Source organism: Babylonia areolata, chromosome 3 (assembly GCF_041734735.1).
Source record: "Babylonia areolata isolate BAREFJ2019XMU chromosome 3, ASM4173473v1, whole genome shotgun sequence".
Lineage (NCBI taxonomy): Eukaryota > Metazoa > Mollusca > Gastropoda > Neogastropoda > Buccinidae > Babylonia > Babylonia areolata.
In genome coordinates, this window is record NC_134878.1 from 34203426 (window position 1) to 34222390 (window position 18965).

An 18965-nucleotide genomic window follows, 5' to 3' on the forward strand; every position below is an offset into this window, starting at 1 on the left:
GGACGTCTCAGTGGATATGAATTCAATGCCCGATGGCTGTAAAAAAGGTCATGGGACATTTCATCTTTTAACCTTTATCAGAAGTCATGGGATATAACTTGGTGAGCCTATACTGAGCCCTGACAAAGTTGATGTGAATTCACTGCCCTGTAAAGGCTACAGGACCTCTAACTTAAAAAAGATCATCTTTTTTTCTTTTTCTTTTTTAAACATGATTCATCCATGGTGCATGACAACTGGTGTGTGGTGGTGCAGGGCGGTGTACCTGGTGCGACACAAAGACACGCGTGAGCGGTTTGCCATGAAGAAGATCTGCAAGCAGAACCTGATGCTGAGGAACCAGATCGAGCAGGTGTTCCTGGAGCGGGACATCCTGTCCTTCACTGACAACCCCTTCGTCGTCAGCATGTACTGCAGCTTTGAGACCAAGGTGAGACAACACAAGACAAAAATCTTTAGTAACTAGGGTTAAACATAACCATATGCAGCTTTTTTATATGCTGCCCTTGCCCATGAGGGGGCAAAAAGAAGAAAAGGGGAAGAAAAAATGGGAGAGAAATAGTGTTAAAGTTAATATACAAAAGTAGAAAATGAGGTTAACACTCATCCTGGAAGTAAATCAAAATGAAGATCTGAACCTTAGGGGTTGGTGGGACATGGGTTAGTGGGCAGAAAGAGAAACAGGGTGACGAGGGGGTTGGGGGGGTAGGGTAGAGACAGAAGGGAGAAAGAGTCATAGAGAGACAGATATGCAGAGAAAGAAAGAGATACATAGGCATATAGGACACATGCAGAAACACAGATGTTAACTGAATAAAGGTAGAAACATAAAGCATCAGGTTATCAGTTACTTTTTCCATGATTGGGAGGGGGACTGGGAAGGGGATGGAGAGGTGGCCTTTGGTCAGGGGTCAGGATGCATGGGGTTTGGTCAGGCCTTTCAGTGTCACGGATAATGATTCTACCACCATCATGGCCATGGTTGTTGGAACAGATTATGTCAGTTACATTCAGGTTTAGCATGTCAGCACCCAGCACAGGTGATCTGGTTGATGGAGGTCGTTTCAGTTTCTAGGAGGCATCAAAGCATGCAAACTAATATATCTATTCTACACAACATCAGCTTTAAAAAATATATATATAAAAAGAGAGAGAGAGAGAGCAGATGCCTGACCTTTTCATAAGAGCCCTACCCTCGGTTTGTATAAAACATAAACCAAATATGTAACAATTCTATGATACAAATTACAATCAAGCTTAACTATGGAAATTACTTCCTGACTATTCATTGTGCCCATTTAATTTTTTTAATTTTTTTATTACACTGTTAGTAACATATTCCAGTGAGTATCATAACCTGAAAAGGTGCAGTAAAACTGAACTAACATCAGAAGTTTCTTCCAGTAGTAAAGAACTGCCTTGCATCCTCTATCTTCTAGATATTCATTGCCTGTGTGAGTGGATGTAACATTTTTTGGTGCATGTTTTCTTGGCGTTCTTTGGTATGGATGTGTTATATGCCTTGTGGCATGCAACCATGTACAAGAATGAGTGAATGAACAACACAGCTTTGGCAAAATATAATGTCTCCTTGTCTTTGACACTCTTAGGAGAAGTCATGTACCAGGAAAAACTCTGATGAAATTCTTCTCCAATTGCAATCACAGCTGTACACCATTTTAATTCTATTGGAAATTATCTATGAAAGATGTGACTATAATTGTTTGACATTGTGTGTGTGCCAGAAACACCTGTGTATGGTGATGGAGTACGTGGAGGGTGGGGACTGCGCTACACTGCTGAAGAACGTCACTTGTCTGCCCCTGGATCTGGCACGGTCAGTAACAAAAATAGAGACATAACCACCTTGCTTTGTTTGATTCAACATCTTTCCAGTGTTATTAACCCTCTTACCCCCAGGTTGCTCAGCACTAATCACCCCTGAAATCCCATGCCAAGACGAGTAACTCTTGCGATTTTCGATAGTGGGTAATTATAAACATTGATTAAAAATATAATTACCTTCTTTTGTTGCACATGTTTATTTTTCCTGCATTCTACACATAATAAAGTTGCAGAAGAATTTTTTGTTTCCAGGCTCATGTTGCTTTGTATTTACACACAAAAAATAAATGTATCAAATTTGATGGTCAACTTTGAAACAAATTCTTTTAATTACAGTATGATTTTCTTTGAAATAAGTTTATCTGGTCTGCAGTGGCTTCTAACACATCTTCTTTTTATTCTTTTTCTTACTCAACTTGAAATCCAACAGTGAACATGCTGATTTTTATGTTCTATTCATTTTGAGGGATGATGTGTTTTCGTATGATGGTCGGGAGAAAAACAAGAGCAAACAAAAACAAACAAACCTACCTCACATGTAATTTCTCCATAATGAAAAGAAAAATGTAATCCATTTAACTAGAAAAATCAGTAAGATTGTGCAGAATGCCAAGAAGTATCAATGCAATCAACTGATAGTATCGATTCCGACGGTCTGGCGATCAGTTTATGATTTCGGAGGTCCGGCAATCGATTCATGATTTCGGATGTCCGGTGATCGATTCACACTCAAGTACCAACTACACTCTCAGTATCAGTAAAACTCAGTCAGTGGATGCCTTGGTCATTCAGTACGATCGACTTTTACAAAATTCTCATGCAGAAATCATCTTCAGAGTTCGGATTATGCTACTACGATCGACAGTCATCGAACTCATCTTGCAACTTTGAAACTTCAAAACTTTGGCATAACTTTACCAAATCAGTAGTATATTCCATTGAACTAGCACAATCAGGAAGATCGTGCAGAATGCCAATAAATATCAGTGAAATCAAGACTGACTCACTGACAGTATCAATTTCAGAGGTCCGGCATTTGATTCATGATTTCGGAGGTCTGGCGATCATTTCACATTCAAGTGACCAACTTCACTCTCATTGTCAGCAAAACTCGGTCAGTCGATATCTAGGTCACTCAGTTCAATCGATTTTTGCAAGATTCTTATGCTAAAATCATTAAAACGGTTCAAAGTCATCTTCAGAATCAGCATTCTTGGCAAATCAAACTCGTCTTGCAACTTTAAAAATTCACAACTTTGTCCAAATTCAAACAAATCAAACTCTGAAAAAAGAAAGGAAGTGCCGAAAACGAGGCTGTGAATGTCGCGAAAGTCTCGTTTATATAAACAACAATAGCTGCGTCCATAGTAAGCATGTGTTTAGATGACGGTACCAGGCAGGTGCGGGTGTTACACTGCAAGCCGACATTCGGCGAGTTAGGTGTGTAATGGTTAAGATGTTTAAAAAAAAATATATATATATACACACATACACACACACACTTATACACACACACACACACAAGAAGACAAAAAGCGAAAAATGAAGCGAAAAAAGAAAAGTATAAAATGATTCAGGATGATCCAGTATATATATGTGCTTATGCATTATTCTGATGTATAATTGTTTAAACATGTAGTAATGTGTATGTAGTAATAAATCTTGAATTATGTATGTGTGTGTGTGTGTGTGCAGGATGTATTTTGCAGAGACAGTGCTGGCACTGGAGTACCTGCATAACTATGGCATCGTGCACCGTGACCTCAAGCCGGACAAGTGAGTGACCTTTTAGTCCAACCTTTGTCAGGTTTTTGTGTGCATCAGACTCTACCATGGCTTATAGTTTGTGAGTGGGCCTTTGGATGCACAAATGATTCCCAGTTGGATGGATGAAGACGTATTTTATTCTTTCTGTCTTGTCTCCTCATTGGTGGGGTGGACTCTTGTGGCTTCTGTGTCCACATACAAAAAAATACAAAAAAACCAGGTGTACAAACTTGGCTATGTCCAAAGTCAACATATGCTCTAGAATTTTCTAAAGTGCCTAGATCCATCAAAGTACAGACATTTGTTGAAGGCATGGCCATGCTCTCATGCCAGTATATGTGCATGAGTACAAGAACATGCACTAAAGCAGACACACTGTTCCACTCACATACCTGTATAATCTGCATATGTGCATATATGATATTGTACATACACACACATGCATACGTTGTACATGCTTGTGCGCGCGCACGCACTCACGCGCGCACACACACACACACACACACACACACACACACACACACACATGCACATGTGAAATAAGATCACACAACACAATACAAGTGCTGGAAAGTAGCACAAGACACCAGGTGAACATTGTTTCGTTTGAAGACTCACCTTTTCAGCATACCATTCTTGTTTCTATTTCAGCATCTTTGTACTTGAAGTTTTACCAACCATTTCCTGTTCTGTGTGCAGTTTACTGATCACAGCTTTGGGCCACATTAAGCTTACAGACTTTGGACTGTCCAAAATCGGACTCATGAGCTGTAAGTGGTGTCGATTCTTGTTCACTTCTTGTGTGTGCGTGTGTGTGTATATATGATTATGTATATGTGCATGGGTGTGTGTGTGTGCAAGTGTGCATATGTTCAAACTGTATGTGTACATGGGTATTTTACAGATATCTTGCTTGTAAGTCTTGATTATAGAGCCCAGTGCCATAATTTTTGTGATCTTTTTTATTTTCTTCTCATATTAATGCTAACACTTGACTGCTATGTCCATTGTACACACGGTCATAGTGATGTCACTGATGACGTCATCAACAGAAGCTAAATAACTCTGGAAGGATGAGAATTCACACATTTAATCTAGAGTGGTATATCTAGATCATTTTCTCAGTTTTTGGCTGAATGATCTGGATATTGATTTATGACTTGAAACACCACTTTCTAGGAGGTTACCTACTTCCGGTAGGTTATCGGCCATAGCTACTTTCGTTTTTTCCGCATAGGCGGACAGTAGTTTGCACAGAACAGGAATGTCAGACCACTGCCGGAGTCTGCACTAGTGGGTCACGGTAAGTATGTTACTTTTAGGTAGAAAATTTCCTTTTCTACTCTTTTTTTTCCCTGGCAGTCGTGTGGTTTGTTAGTGCTCTGGGACCCTGTGCTAAGGAGGCAGAACGCATTATGAATACCCATTGTGTGTGTGTGTGTGCAGTGACGACCAACCTGTATGAGGATGCTCTGGACAAGGACAGCAAACAGTTCAGGGACAAACAGGTCTTTGGTACACCAGAGTACATCGCCCCTGAGGTCATTCTTCGAGCAGGCTATGGTCAGTGTGTGCATCATGTTGAATGTGTGTGTGTGTGCAAGCCTTAATCAGCAAAATGAGTAGAGTAGTAGGAATTATTATTTATCAAATCAACCCAGTCTGAAGAAGGGAATTGGATGGTTTCCTAAAGCTGTGTGTGAGTAGCTAGCTATTCTGGTGCTCAGAGTACTGTTGAAAGTGTTCTATCACATCTACAGTTGTATCTCTCCCCCCTCTCTGTTGTGTCAGGACAGGGTGAAAAAGAATCAGTGATTCTACTGTCATAAATACATTCAGTATGGACAGTGGTTCATCTCTTTTTCTTCTTGAGAGTTCTGGGTGCTGAATACGGGTGGCACTGCATTTGATAGCTGCTGTACTGCAACACAAAATTCAGTGAAGACATTCAAAGGAGACCGCTGCCAGTGCCTTGCAGCTGCATGAGATAGTGACCCAGAGCTGTGTCTGCCCCGGCCTGTTGGCGTTACATGCCCCACTTGAAACCACATGTGTGCTTCAGACTTTGAGCTCCTGAGCCACATGCATCATCCTCAGGTCTTTAGAGACAGCCATAAGAAAACATTAGTGTATGCAGGAAGAAATAATGCAGGCTCCTTCAGCAGATGTTGTCTTTCCTGTATTTTTTCTGTGTTAAACGAGTTTGTTGTGAGTGATGTTGAGTGTGTGTGTGTTTTCCCCATGCCACAGGTAAGCCGGTGGACTGGTGGTCCATGGGGATCATCCTGTATGAGTTTCTGGTGGGCTGTGTGCCCTTCTTCGGGGACACGCCTGAGGAGCTCTTCTCTCAGGTCATCCATGGTGAGTGCACACTTTGTGTGTCAGTCAATTTTGGCTCAGGTGTGTGTTCACACACAGTGTGTGTGTGTGTTATAACCCAGACATGTGCAGCAGGTATCAGACATGATCCATGATGGTTGTCTATTGTAATGTGGTTTTGCTTGGTTGTGAGTGCATTCTTTTTTGTTTCACTTACGGTATTTTAAAACAGTTTGTGTGTCGCCACATCTATCCTCAAGAGAGTTGCACACAACCGTGCACATGCACTCACATGCACATATACACATGCACACACGTGCACACACACACACTCACACATACACATACACATACTCACTGTCTCTTACTCATGCACTCACATGCATACACATGCACCGCACGCACGCATGACTGAAATATTGCATGGACACGGATAGTGATGTGTGTGTGTGTGTGTGCATCCGCATGTATGCAGAGAGCGCAGAGTGTGTGAAGGAGGAAGAGTGGCAGAGATGTAATATATGCTGATGTGGTGTGTGATATCTTATTTGTGAATGAAGACAGGAAGCATGTGATCAACGGTTAATGTTAACGTGGACGGTGGTGTGTGTGTGTGGTGCCACATTGAGAGCATTAAGTGGCTGGAGGAAGAAAGGTGGCAGAGATGTAATGTATGCTGATGTGGTGTGTGATGCAGAGAACTAGTGATATCTTATTTGTGAAGGAAGACAGAAGCATATGATGGACTGTTAATGTTAACGTTGATGGTGGTGTGTCTGTGTGTGTGTGGTGCCACACAGAGAGCATCCAGTGGCCTCAAGAGGAGTGGCAGGGGTGTAATGTGTGCTGACGTGTATGAACAGACAACTAACAATATTAGGCATGAGATTTTTCCGACTATAGTCGGATTTCCAACCAAAAATTGGCTCCAGAGGCCATTTTTGAGATTCGCGTAAATCCGTTGAGAAAATCGGAGGGGGTGGGGGGGGGGGTTCTGACCCCCGAAGGTTGCACGAATGTTGTCCGACCGATTGACAAGACAGACCCACAGCGTTTGCTAAAATGCCCCATGTTTGGATAAGCAAACCAATTGAGAATAAGTGTTCTGTAGCTCCTCTGTCATCATTCAGCTTATCCATATTCGGTCGGAATTACAAAACTCGCTCGCGGGCTTCATGACTTGCAAAGGTGCTTGATTTCGTCGATCGCCTGCAGTCATTGACAAAATGAGAAAAGTCACTAAGGAGGATTTTTGCAGCAGAGATCAATAAAGAAGTGAATAATAAGTGGAACTGGGTCTGGCAAGATGAGATCGTGAAAACAGAAGTGAAGAAGAAAAAAATAACTTCACGGGTAGGCGACATCATTCACAAAATTGACACAAGGCCAAGTGCGATTGGTGTCAGATTGTATGAGTGCAACTCTTCAGTCTAGGCACGGAAATCTGTTTTCACATTTGCATTAAAAACGGAGCGTCTGTTTTCCAGAAGAAAAAAAGAAAGAAAGAAAAAGCCGATAGGCCGTGCTATATCGTTTACTGATGATCTGCCAAAAATGAAAACGGAATGCTCTTTTGAAAGCGTCGTTTGTTGACCCCTTGAGAGGCGATCCAGTGCACCAAAATCGAAGTCCGAAAGTTTCCTAACGCACTGTGAAAAGCACGCACGCGCGGACATGCACACACATGCCGTCAATCACACGCACGCACACACACACACACACGTGGCACAGACATGTGAGCGCATGCGCGCGTGCGCACGCACACACACACACACACAAACTTGCGCGCGCGCACGCACAGATACACCTGTGCGCGCGATCTCCATCCCTGTCAAGCCACAAGGGCTGTGGATACATCTGCTTGACCCTCTGTTCATTCAGCAGAAGCTGCCAACATTTGCCACTGTATGCACAAGTAACATTCAGTGTTGTGATTGAAACAGAAACTTTGTAGCAACTTATTGACGTCAGTGCCTTTTCTGACACAGCCCATGCTTCTGTACTACAAACAGTTCATGGCAAGAGTCAGTGTATTTAGATTTGAGACCTATAGCCGGCCAGATTACCAAAGTTACACACGAACGCACAGACACAGAGCAGAATTGAATGCGCGCGCGCACACACACACACTTTGAAAAAAACCCAAAAAAAACACATGAATGTGTTCACATATACACATACTCTGTTTCTTATTTTATCTCTCTCTTCTTCACACTTGCACATGTGCACACATAATATTATGAACGCTCACACAATCACACAGAGTTTAATAATACACACATGCGCGTGCACACTCACACATACTCTCTCTCTTTCAAGCACACACACACACACACAGAGATTGAAAACACACACACACACACACACACACACACACACACACACACACACACACACAATTGCATTTATAGCAATGCACATATATGCACACATACAAACTTGCACTTTTTCCTCCCACCTTCCCCCCTCTCTGTCTCTTTGTCCCTCTCTCCCTCTTTCTGTCTCTCTCTCTCTCTCTCTTTCTTGCATATACACACAGAGTTGAATTGAAAACACACGCACGCACACACACACACACGACACGGAGAGAGGGATCTATTGAATTTGAAAGCAGTGCATACACATGCACATATACAACTTGCATTCTTTCCTCTTACCATCTCCCCTCTCTTTCTGTCTGCCTCCCTCTCTGTCTCTCTCTTGTTTACACACATTTGAATTGAAACCACACATATACATGCGTGTGCACACTCGCGCTCACTTGCTGTCTCTCTCTCTCTTTTTCTTTCTCCACTGAACACACACACACACACACACACACACACACACACACACACACAGAGTCCATGCTGGGGAACTCTCAGCGGATCTGCTATTTTCAGCTGAAGAGCAGTTGATTTCAGAGGGAAAAAAGTCACTCCCCAACCCCTGCCCCCCTCCTGCAGACTTCACTTTCATGATTTGTTGAGGTACCCCTCCCCTCTCTCTTGAGTCTCCTACCAGTGCTGAGGGAAGGGGGAAGGGGGGGGGGGGTATGAAACCACTGTCAATGACTGTGGCAATTTGGCATTGAGCCAAGACACTGACCACTAGCTCCAGCTGAGAATCCTTGACTGCTGAAAGTGATAAAACCAGTCACAGACCCATGCCCTCCTCCCTCCAGTCATTCCACTACCCCCTTTCTTTCCTCAGCCAACACACCCTGCCTGTCAATGGAACAGAGACTACAGCTGAAGAGACCAGATGGTCAGTTATATTGGCACAGTGCAAACTTGTGTGCTGATAATTTTCCTTGAAAACACACACACACACACACACTCACACACACACACACACACACACACACACACACACACACACACACACACACTCACTCACTCACTCACTCACTCACACAAAGAGTTTGACACACAGAGAGTTGTATTTAAAGCAGTGTATATACATGAACTCTTTCCTCCCATGTCCGGCTAGTCCGACCCCTATTCTCAATCTCTTTGTCTGTCTGTCTGTCTCTCTTTCTCACATACACAGAGTTGCATTAAAACCACACACACACACACACACACACACACACACACACACACACACATTTGAAAATCATGCCCCCAAGGCTGACTTTACAGGTTTGGAAGCAAAATCACTTCAGTTTAGGAAGAATTGGACTGATTTTTTGTCTTCTGTGGGTTGGAATACCTCAGCAGCATTGGTGGCCCGCAAGTGCAGATTTTATGGTTTGAAATTGAGAAAAACCTTCAGCTTCAGGGCCCCACTGGGGGCCGCAGAAGCCCCCCAGGCCCCCACCTTTCAGACTCAATCACAATTTCCCAATCTCATGCCTGAATATATATGATTGAAGACAGAAGCATGTGATTGATGTTTGATGTAAACATGGAGGGGGGGGTGTGTGTGTGGCGGGGCACAGAGAGCATGGAGTGGCCGGAGGATGAGGAGTGGCAGGGGTGTAACGACGCCAAGGACCTGATCCAGCAGCTGCTGACCCACGATCCCATGGAGCGCCTGGGCACAGGGGGCGCCCAGCAGGTCAAGGAGCACACTTTCTTCGACGGCCTCGACTGGGAGTCCCTGCTGCGCCAGAAGGCGGAGTTCGTGCCCCAGCTGGACGATGAGGAGGACACCAGCTATTTTGACAGTGAGTCTGAGGGCCCATCAATCAGGCACTGACTGCGGGGGGCGGGGGCAGGGCAGGGCAGGAGGAATTTGTCCTGTCACTTACACTGGTGATAGTGGTTATTTTGTTGAAATATGGATTTCTTATTTGAATGTTATCGTTTAAAAGGATGTGTGGAAGTTGTTTAGACTGCCTGCTCTCTCTCTCTCTCTCTTCTCTCTCTCTCTCTCTCTTTCTGTCTCCTTGTCCTTCCTGTATCATTTGCTCTGAGGAAGATGGTGTGAAACTATCAAAATGTTTAATTAAATAAGGTTAACTTATGATTTTGAGTTGTGCAATTAGTTTGTAATTTTTTTTTTGTATATCTGTTTATCTATCTGTGTATCAGTCAATCTGTCTATACAAACACACACACACACACACACACACACACACACATACATATATATATATATATATATATTTGTGTGTGTGTGTGTGTGTATGTATATAGATAGATAGATCGATAAATAGATATATATGTGTGTGTGTGTATGTATATACACACATGTGTATTTATATAGATCAGTGACCCTGTACCAAGGCATTGTGATGTTTGGCTTGCAGGCCGTGCAGAGCGCTACAACCACGAGCTGGACACAGAGGACACTGAGGACGACGGAGAAGACATCCTTTTCCACAGTTTCTCCTCCTGCTCCCCTCGCTACTCCAAGGTGTACTCCAAGATTGAGGAGTTGCACCAGGATGTGAGTGGGACTGAGGAGTGATTGACACCTACGTTCTGACCTCCTTGATACCGTCTCTGTCTCTCTGTCTCATGGGCATACGTTTATGTGTGGCTGGGCATACTTGTGTATGTGTGACAGAGACAGATATGAAAGGCGTTGATGATCTGCTATACAGATATTGTGTGTAAAGTTGGCAGTTTGAATGATGCATGTTGAGCACCGAATGTGTGTGTGAATTGCATATGAAGGTGTAAACATTTGGCTATATATTGCAGTCATTTGTTTTCTATGTACCTTTCATTTTTATTATATTTTAAAGCATTCACCAATTCATTTTATTTCATTTTCATTTTATGTTAATGGTTTATAGAAGCCTAGGGTTTGCCCACAAGGTGTACCCAGCATGTTGGGTTTTTGCGTTGGTAAGGAATCTACCATAATCTCAGGCCTGTAAGGCAATAACAAAAATTGTTCTGCTTTCTGTATTTTCCCAACAACTAATGTGCTCCGGGGGTTTTTAATGGCTTAAGGGCAAATTGTGATCATGTACACTTTAAATTTGGTGACAGAAGTGATTTGGTATCATTTCCATACCATGGTGATCATCAACAATGTTGGATCGAACAGTGATAAGACTGAAGCATAAGTGTGGCTTTTCAGTATGATCGTGTCCTCTTATAGTGATCAAATATGTTTTAAAATAATGAGTTTGTTGAAAAAAGTTGGCACCAAGTGGCAATCAGAATTCAGATAGGGTACATACAGCCAATAAGATGCTGTATTAGATTTGAGTTAAAAAGTTATGCCTTAAGGGCCGGATATTATGCAGTGTGGTGCATAGCTTATACGATCAGTCTGCTTGCTTTCTCATGCTGCATGCTTTCCCATGATCTGCAGTAGGGAACATGTTTGTTAAGATGCTGATGTTGAACAGTTTGAAGGATGCGTGTGGAATGTCGATATTCATGTGAATTGTGTGTAGAGATATGAACACTTGGCAGTGTGAGTGATGTGTGCAGAAACGTTTGGTCTGAAGCATGGCTCTATACACTGTGATGAGAATGATGTGCGTGTTGAGACCATGGCACTTGCATGGTGTCACACAGGTGATGAAAGTGACATTGGCTTACTGTAGTCCGAATGATGTGTAAAGAGACAGCGGTATTCTGGTGTATGGATGCTGGATGTGTCAGAAACATACTTGCTGAAACTGACACACTGAATATGTAAAGAGATAGTGAAAATGAAGCTACCCCCACTCTCCCTCACCCCTCCAATCCATTAATAAAATTGTACACCCTTTTCTAGCTCACATGAGTCTATGTAATAACATGGTGTTTTGCTTTGTGTGCATGAATGTGTTACCCCACCCCCTTAATAAATTATACACCCTTTTCTAGCTCACATGAGTCTATGTAATAAAATGGTGTTTTGCTTGCTTTTGTGTGCATGTGTTTTTGTGTTATCACCCCTTGATAAAATTATACACCCCTTTCTAGCTCACATGAGTCTATGTAATAACATGGTGTTTTGCTTGATTTTTTGTGTGTGTCTGTGGTAAAATTTGAATAATTCATTTTCTCAAGAAATACTTTGTCAATACCAAATTTGGAATGAATATAGATAAAAACAAAATATTTAAAAAAATTTAATGAAAATTTTTAAAAAATTTAAAATAAAATCCTATCCCTCATTCCAATGATAGGTTTAAGTTCTGGGTCTTGAATCGTTGATTTCGTTCAGTCTCCAGGTCTGCAAGATTTTATTGGTTTGTTCCTGTTTCATTGCCACAACACTTGTCGTGGGTTTAAAGACAGCATGATATTTTATTTCTTGTCTGCAGTGAAAAGGAAAGAAAAACAATTTCTGGACAGAACACACAGAATGACACTTATCACCCCACTGACATATTTACTGCCTACAAATATTTTTAAGGGTGTTCTGAATTAGATTTGACGTACTGTCATTTTCAGTTAAAGGCTGCCATCTTGCCCGAGAAATCTTGTCACTGTTGGAATCATGCAGTCAATTGATAATTCACGATAACAGATATTGAAAGGAGGCAAAGAAGGTGGCTAGCTTTATTCAAAGAAAGATTTGTGCATAGGCCTTATCTTTTACTACAAAATATCCCTAAACAACAATAAAAAATAACGTGTGAATTTCAGGCCATTGTAAGTTAAAGTTTTAAGTCGCACTGTACAAGTTTTTCAAGTATACAAACAGCAGTCATGTTCAATCATTATGTGGGGAGAAAAAAAACTTGTGAAGACAGGGAAAATTTGAAACTTTTTTTCGTCACTGAAAGTTTGGAACTTTTGTAGATTAATATTATTGTCTTTAAAAGAATGGAGTGCTGATGGGTGTGAGTTGCTTGAAATAGAATTGCTCAGTTTCCAGCGCACAACTTTTGATTGAACAAACACCCATTATTTTCTGAAGATGATCCAAAATGTGATTTGGATCAGTATGTGCTGGTAACCACCCATCCCATCTTCCCTCACCCCTCTTCATCACTGGTGTTTTTGGTTTTGTTGTGCTGCAGGAGTCACACTTGAGCCATGAAGGCTTTGTGGAGTTTGCCATTTGTTTTTTCTGCATTTCTAAATGACAGATAAATAACAAATTCATGTTCTTGTTTGAAAAATACATTAATCACATACGAAAAAAATGTATACTTTGGCGCACACATTCACATAATCATTTTCAAAACATCGAGCGATGTGTCTCACTTGATATTTCGGTGTTTCATTACCACCTTCCTCAGGAGCATAGACTGATACGTCACAGGTCTTTCCTTGGCATTTGTCTTTACTGGGAAACGTCCTAGATCTGACTTTTTTCCCTTCCCGTGTTACATGTATGGCAAAAAAGGTGGGTGTGGGAGGATGCAGGATCTGTTCATTTGTCCTTCAGCCCAGGGTGTTGAAGCCCTCAGGAACTAGGATTCGGAGCTTGACCATCCAGAAGTGTTCTGTTTGCAGTTTTATTTCCAGGGTGTTTGTGTGCACCTGTTCAATGGCCATGCATTTCAGGGTTTTCTTGTGAGTGCCCACGGACATACAAACAAGCCTGCAAGCATACTGACATACATACATTTTTACTTACATACGGATATACATAAAATAAAGGTGTTTTTTTTAAAGTAATATATTAAAAGATATTTAAAAACAGGCATGCATACATACATACACAGAACAAACAGTGGGTACTACTCCCCCAGTGACTCACTCAAAAGTATTAATTTTCATTGAAAATTGATTTTGTATTTAGATATATCTAGATGAGTAAATGAAAAAAAGAACATCTCGGTTATCCCTTTACAGAATATAGTGGACTTTCTTGCAAAATTTCTTCATTATCACCTTGCATCAGAATGTCATCTTAACAGCCAACAAATTAGCTACATAAACCAAACTTCCCTGCTGTATTGCTGGCCTTTTTATCATTCTTGTTGGCTCACACATTTGCACACATTCTGAGTCTGTGTAATAACACAGTGTTTCGTTGTCTGTGTGTCAAATGTATGCACACAGTGTGAGTCTATGAAATAACACAGCGTTTGGTTGTGTGTCACATGTTTGCACACATTCTGAGTCTGTGTAGTAACACAGTGTTTGGTTGTCTGGCTTTGTGTCACATGTTTGCACACATTCTGAGTCTATGTAATAAACGGGCATCAGAATTGCCTGCGGATCCGTGAATTTCAGAGGATTGGGGGACCGTCGACCGCAGTTTCAGCTCAGGCAGCCGTGGATTCAGTTTTTGTATGGAATGGCTTGTTTTGTTAAATTTTTTGCGCATTTCCGATAGTCTTAAATGGCTCGTCCTTCTTTTGCGCACTTCCATCAGTGTCAGCGCCGTCTTCAACGCTGTCATGGCTTCCATCATCTGCCGAGACTTGGATGCATGTAATGCCAGCAGTTGCAGCAATAAATGTAAGTGGTCATGGTGCTCAAAAATGCTCACTTTTGGTGAAAGGGGAAAAGAGAAGGAGCGCTATGGCCTCAGGATCCCGAAAGCACAGATTTTTACAGCGTGAGATGTCAATTGAACCGGCTGCTGTTTCAGTCAGTCACCTTGCACCATGACATTGAAAATGAAAAATTGCAAAGTTAGAGTGACAAAATCGATGTTGCATGAGTCTGTGGCGTCACCAACTCCGTCAGCACAGCAGTACATGTGTCTGTTGCTATCTGAGCAAAAGCTCAAGCATTATAAAAATGAATGCTCTCATGAACTCTTTTTTTGTCCTCTCCTGCTATCACCACACATGCGCAGTCGCACGCACACACGCATGCACACACACACGCACACACACTCACGCACATGCACACGCGAAAGCAAAATAGCGGAGACTACCAGCAGCTAAGCGTAACTGTGGCAAAGTTTGATGCAACCTCAAAAAAGATGTGATCGTGAAGCGTCACTGCCCGTATAGCCTCAACATTATGCCATGCGGTCGGGAGACTCAACAAAAGCAGGTGGAAGTACTGTACAAACCGGAGCACCAAAAACAAAGCTGTCTGATGCGAGGTTAACCAGTGCAACAACAGCAGAGGTCCTCACCACAGCACAAAAAGACCAGGTGATGTCAACAGTCCCGGTAGACCTCAACATGAGAGATGCTTTGTCAGATCTAAACCAGTCAGTAAATATTTTCTGCACCCGTATCACTTCTTTCGAAAGCACTGTGGATGCTCAGAATCAAACAATACAACATATCACAAAAAAAAGAACTGTTTCTGTGGTAAAAATAGAAACCCAAACTGAATCCAGCCCCACAACTGAACTAACCTACACCGAGGCAGCAAAACTAAACCGACCAATCCCAGAAGAAGAAGAAAAAGAAAACAGGAAAAACACCAACATCAGAAGGAATGCCCATCAAAAGCAAAGAAAAAAAAGGAAACATCAACCCACCCAAAGCCGCCTTGTTGAACTTTGTGGCAAAGAGTGCTGATTCTACATGATCCCGTCATGAAAAATGTGGAAGAGAAGAGTCTAGGAAGGTCGTCCTGGTTCCAAGCAAGAAAACATTGCAGCCACACCTTGTACGAGACACAGAAATTCCTGCAGGATTATTCCTCTTATCCAGAAAAAACCAATGTCTTAGTCATCTATTGTGGAATCAACGACCTCAAATCTAACAAACCCGAGGACTTAAGCAAATCATTTGAAGAAACTGCATAGAAAAACCCACATTCAAAGTTTGTCTTTAGCTAGATCAGCCCAGTGAAAGAAGAAATAACAGAAATAAGAAAACTTTTCAGTGCCATCACTGCCTCAGAACTTTCTGATACTGCCAGCATTTCATTCGTCAAAAACACTAACCTGACAACCTACCATCTTCAAGACAGCCTTCACTTAAACCGGAGGGGGACCAGTCTGCTGGCAGACAACGTCGGTCGCCACATCCAGGATCTGCTGTGGGAGAGACCAAGATGACCAGCACGCCCCACCAGACATCATCAACACCATCCCAACCCCGTCCCACCCCACTAAGACTGGTACAACAGATACAGCAATGCTACGAGACTGGTCAGTGTACTGACAGTTGTGTCAACCGTAACTGCCACTACCAGAGCTGACTGTTTCAGTCACCAGCACCACAGAGACAGCACTGCTGAGTACTCTCTCTACATTTTGCTGTTACTATAATTAACTTCTTTTTTTATATCATTTGATGTTGAACATTTTATCTATTGTTTTCTTGGTTCCTAGCTAGTTCCTAATCTTTCTTTTCATATCTTACAATCTGTTAAACTGTTATAGAGTTGGACATTATGTGATACTTATATTTATTGTGTATAGTAGATTATTCTATTCTAAGATGACTGAAAGGGAATTCAAAATCTATCAGTGGAATTATCGTTCCATTTTGACGAACTGTGACCACCTAGTTCAACATCTGGCACTACACAGCTACCAAGTTTTAACCCTTCAATCACTAAATGTGAGAAGGGATAAAGCTACCTAAAATTGATAACTGCTATTATCCCCCGATCCATCAAAAGACAGATACCACTGGAAAAATCAATACAGCCATTTATGTACATGAAAGTGTGAAGTACATACCCTGTCCAAGCCCTGCTCCACCAGATATACCAGGCCTAAATTCGTGTCCAGTGACAGTCCTGTATAATTCCTCACTGCGTACTACCGTCTCTGTTTACCTACCTCAGGGTCCAGATGATGTAAACACAGAATGGATTCATACACTACATTCAGACACAGACAAAAAAAGTTCTCATAGCGGGAAACTTCAGTGCTCATTCACCTTTCTGGGAGGACTGTAAAATTGTAACAAGCAACTGATTTATCGAGAATCTAGTGGACTCGTCCTATCTGCTTAATGATGGGAGATTAACATGCATTCCTGATAATCCTAACCATAGAGCAACCGCTATTGATCTTACTTTTGTGTCGCCCGACTCAGTACCAGCCTGCGAATGGAACACATTAGATGACACTCTAAACAGTGACCATATACCTATTGTCACTTGCTTAGAAAGCAACAAGTCACCAACCATAGATCCTATGAATGACAAAGTTCCAAACTTCAATGCAAACTAGCCAAATGGTCCAAATTTTCAAAATTACTTTCATCGTTTTAGTTAATTGATATTGATAGCAAAGACTTAGACAGTTTATATTATCTATTTACAAATGCCGTATTGACTGTTTCATTTGAATCTATTCCAAAATAGAAACAACAAAATCAAACAAGCACCTTGGTAATATCTGGTGGAATGAAGCTTGTCTTAACGTCCCACACATGCAAACTCATGGAAAAAAATTATACAAAATAGGCTGGTACATTACTGTGAAAAATACAAAGTAATCCCTGTCAAACAAGCTGGTTTTCGACAAGGCCAGTCCACAGTTGATCATTTGGTAAAATTAACAACACAAGTTGAGCAACAGTTTGCAAGACGGAAAAATATTCTAGCAACATTTTTATGTAAAAAATGCTTATGAACAAGTATGGCATAGTCGACTTCTGTACAAGATTAAAACAATTGGTAAAACTGGTCATATGTCCAATTATATCAAGGACTTCGAACAGACAAATAGAAATAAGAGTATTAAAAACATATTCAAGTTCACGACCACTTAGAATGGGCTTGCCTCAGGGATCAGTTATTGCACCAATGTTGTTTAATATACCGATAGCTGATCTACCGAATATATTATCAGAAGAAACAATGTTATCACAGTACGCTGATCGTATCTGTGGATGAAGGTGACAATGAAACGCAAAACTCCAACCAGGGTATTGAACTATACAAAGGTTTACCAGTGCGAAATTGATACAATTAGCAAATTCATGAAAGAAAATGAATTAACCCTATCCTTAGAGAAAACGAACATGATGCTTTTTAACTCAGGATATGATCTTGAAAAAATCACTGTATTTACTTTAGATGGTTTTGTCAAATTATGCACAGACTGTCAAATTTCTGGGAGTTCATCTAACATCCAAACTTACCTGGAAGCACCACATTGAGTATATGATAAACAAAGCAAGAAAAAGTCTGAATTTTCTCAAGGTTGTTAGCAAATAACATACAGGATGTCAAAGTGCTTATATCTTTGTCAACCGCTCTTGTACGTTCAAAGTTGACATATGCTCAGGAGGTGTTCTTCAGTGCTCCACAATACCTATTAAAAAAGTTACAATATATAGATTGCAAAGCCTATAAACTACTGGGAGTCCCATCACAATCAGTCTTAGTGACTTATAGAAAAGCAGGTGTATTACCCTTTGATGAACACAGATAAGTATCTGCCACAGAATTTGTTTTAAGAAGCGCAGTTTATGACACTTCTCCAGAAATGAAGTTCACTTAAAATCGGACAAAGATTTTGCAAAAATGACAAGAACAATCCAGTCTAAACCCCATCGATACATTTACTGAAGATACCATCATCGATTCAGAAGTTGATTTTTAAAATATTGCTGTTAAACCGTCATTCTCGACCATAACATCCTGGGAATTAAGAAAACCCGGCTTTAATATAGACCACACAGATCAGCACACACAAAAAATTCACCAAATATAATAAAGAATTGAATTCCATATGCTCTCATATACAAAATGAATATAGAAATTACCTAAAAAATTTAAACAGATGGTTCAGTTCTTGATGATGGCAGAGCGAGAGCAGCTTTT

The 18965-nt window shown here is 41.3% G+C and overlaps 1 protein-coding gene across 1 annotated transcript in view; it reads left to right on the plus strand.

The window, feature by feature from the left end:
* LOC143279960 (microtubule-associated serine/threonine-protein kinase 3-like) overlaps positions 1 to 18965 on the plus strand; it is a 182728-nt gene that overhangs the window by 136565 nt on the left and 27198 nt on the right. Inside the window, 8 exon segments of the mRNA XM_076584340.1 lie at positions 256 to 430; positions 1746 to 1837; positions 3541 to 3621; positions 4312 to 4382; positions 5059 to 5175; positions 5863 to 5973; positions 9854 to 10081; positions 10667 to 10806. Of these exon segments, the coding sequence (XP_076440455.1) occupies positions 256 to 430; positions 1746 to 1837; positions 3541 to 3621; positions 4312 to 4382; positions 5059 to 5175; positions 5863 to 5973; positions 9854 to 10081; positions 10667 to 10806 (1015 nt within the window).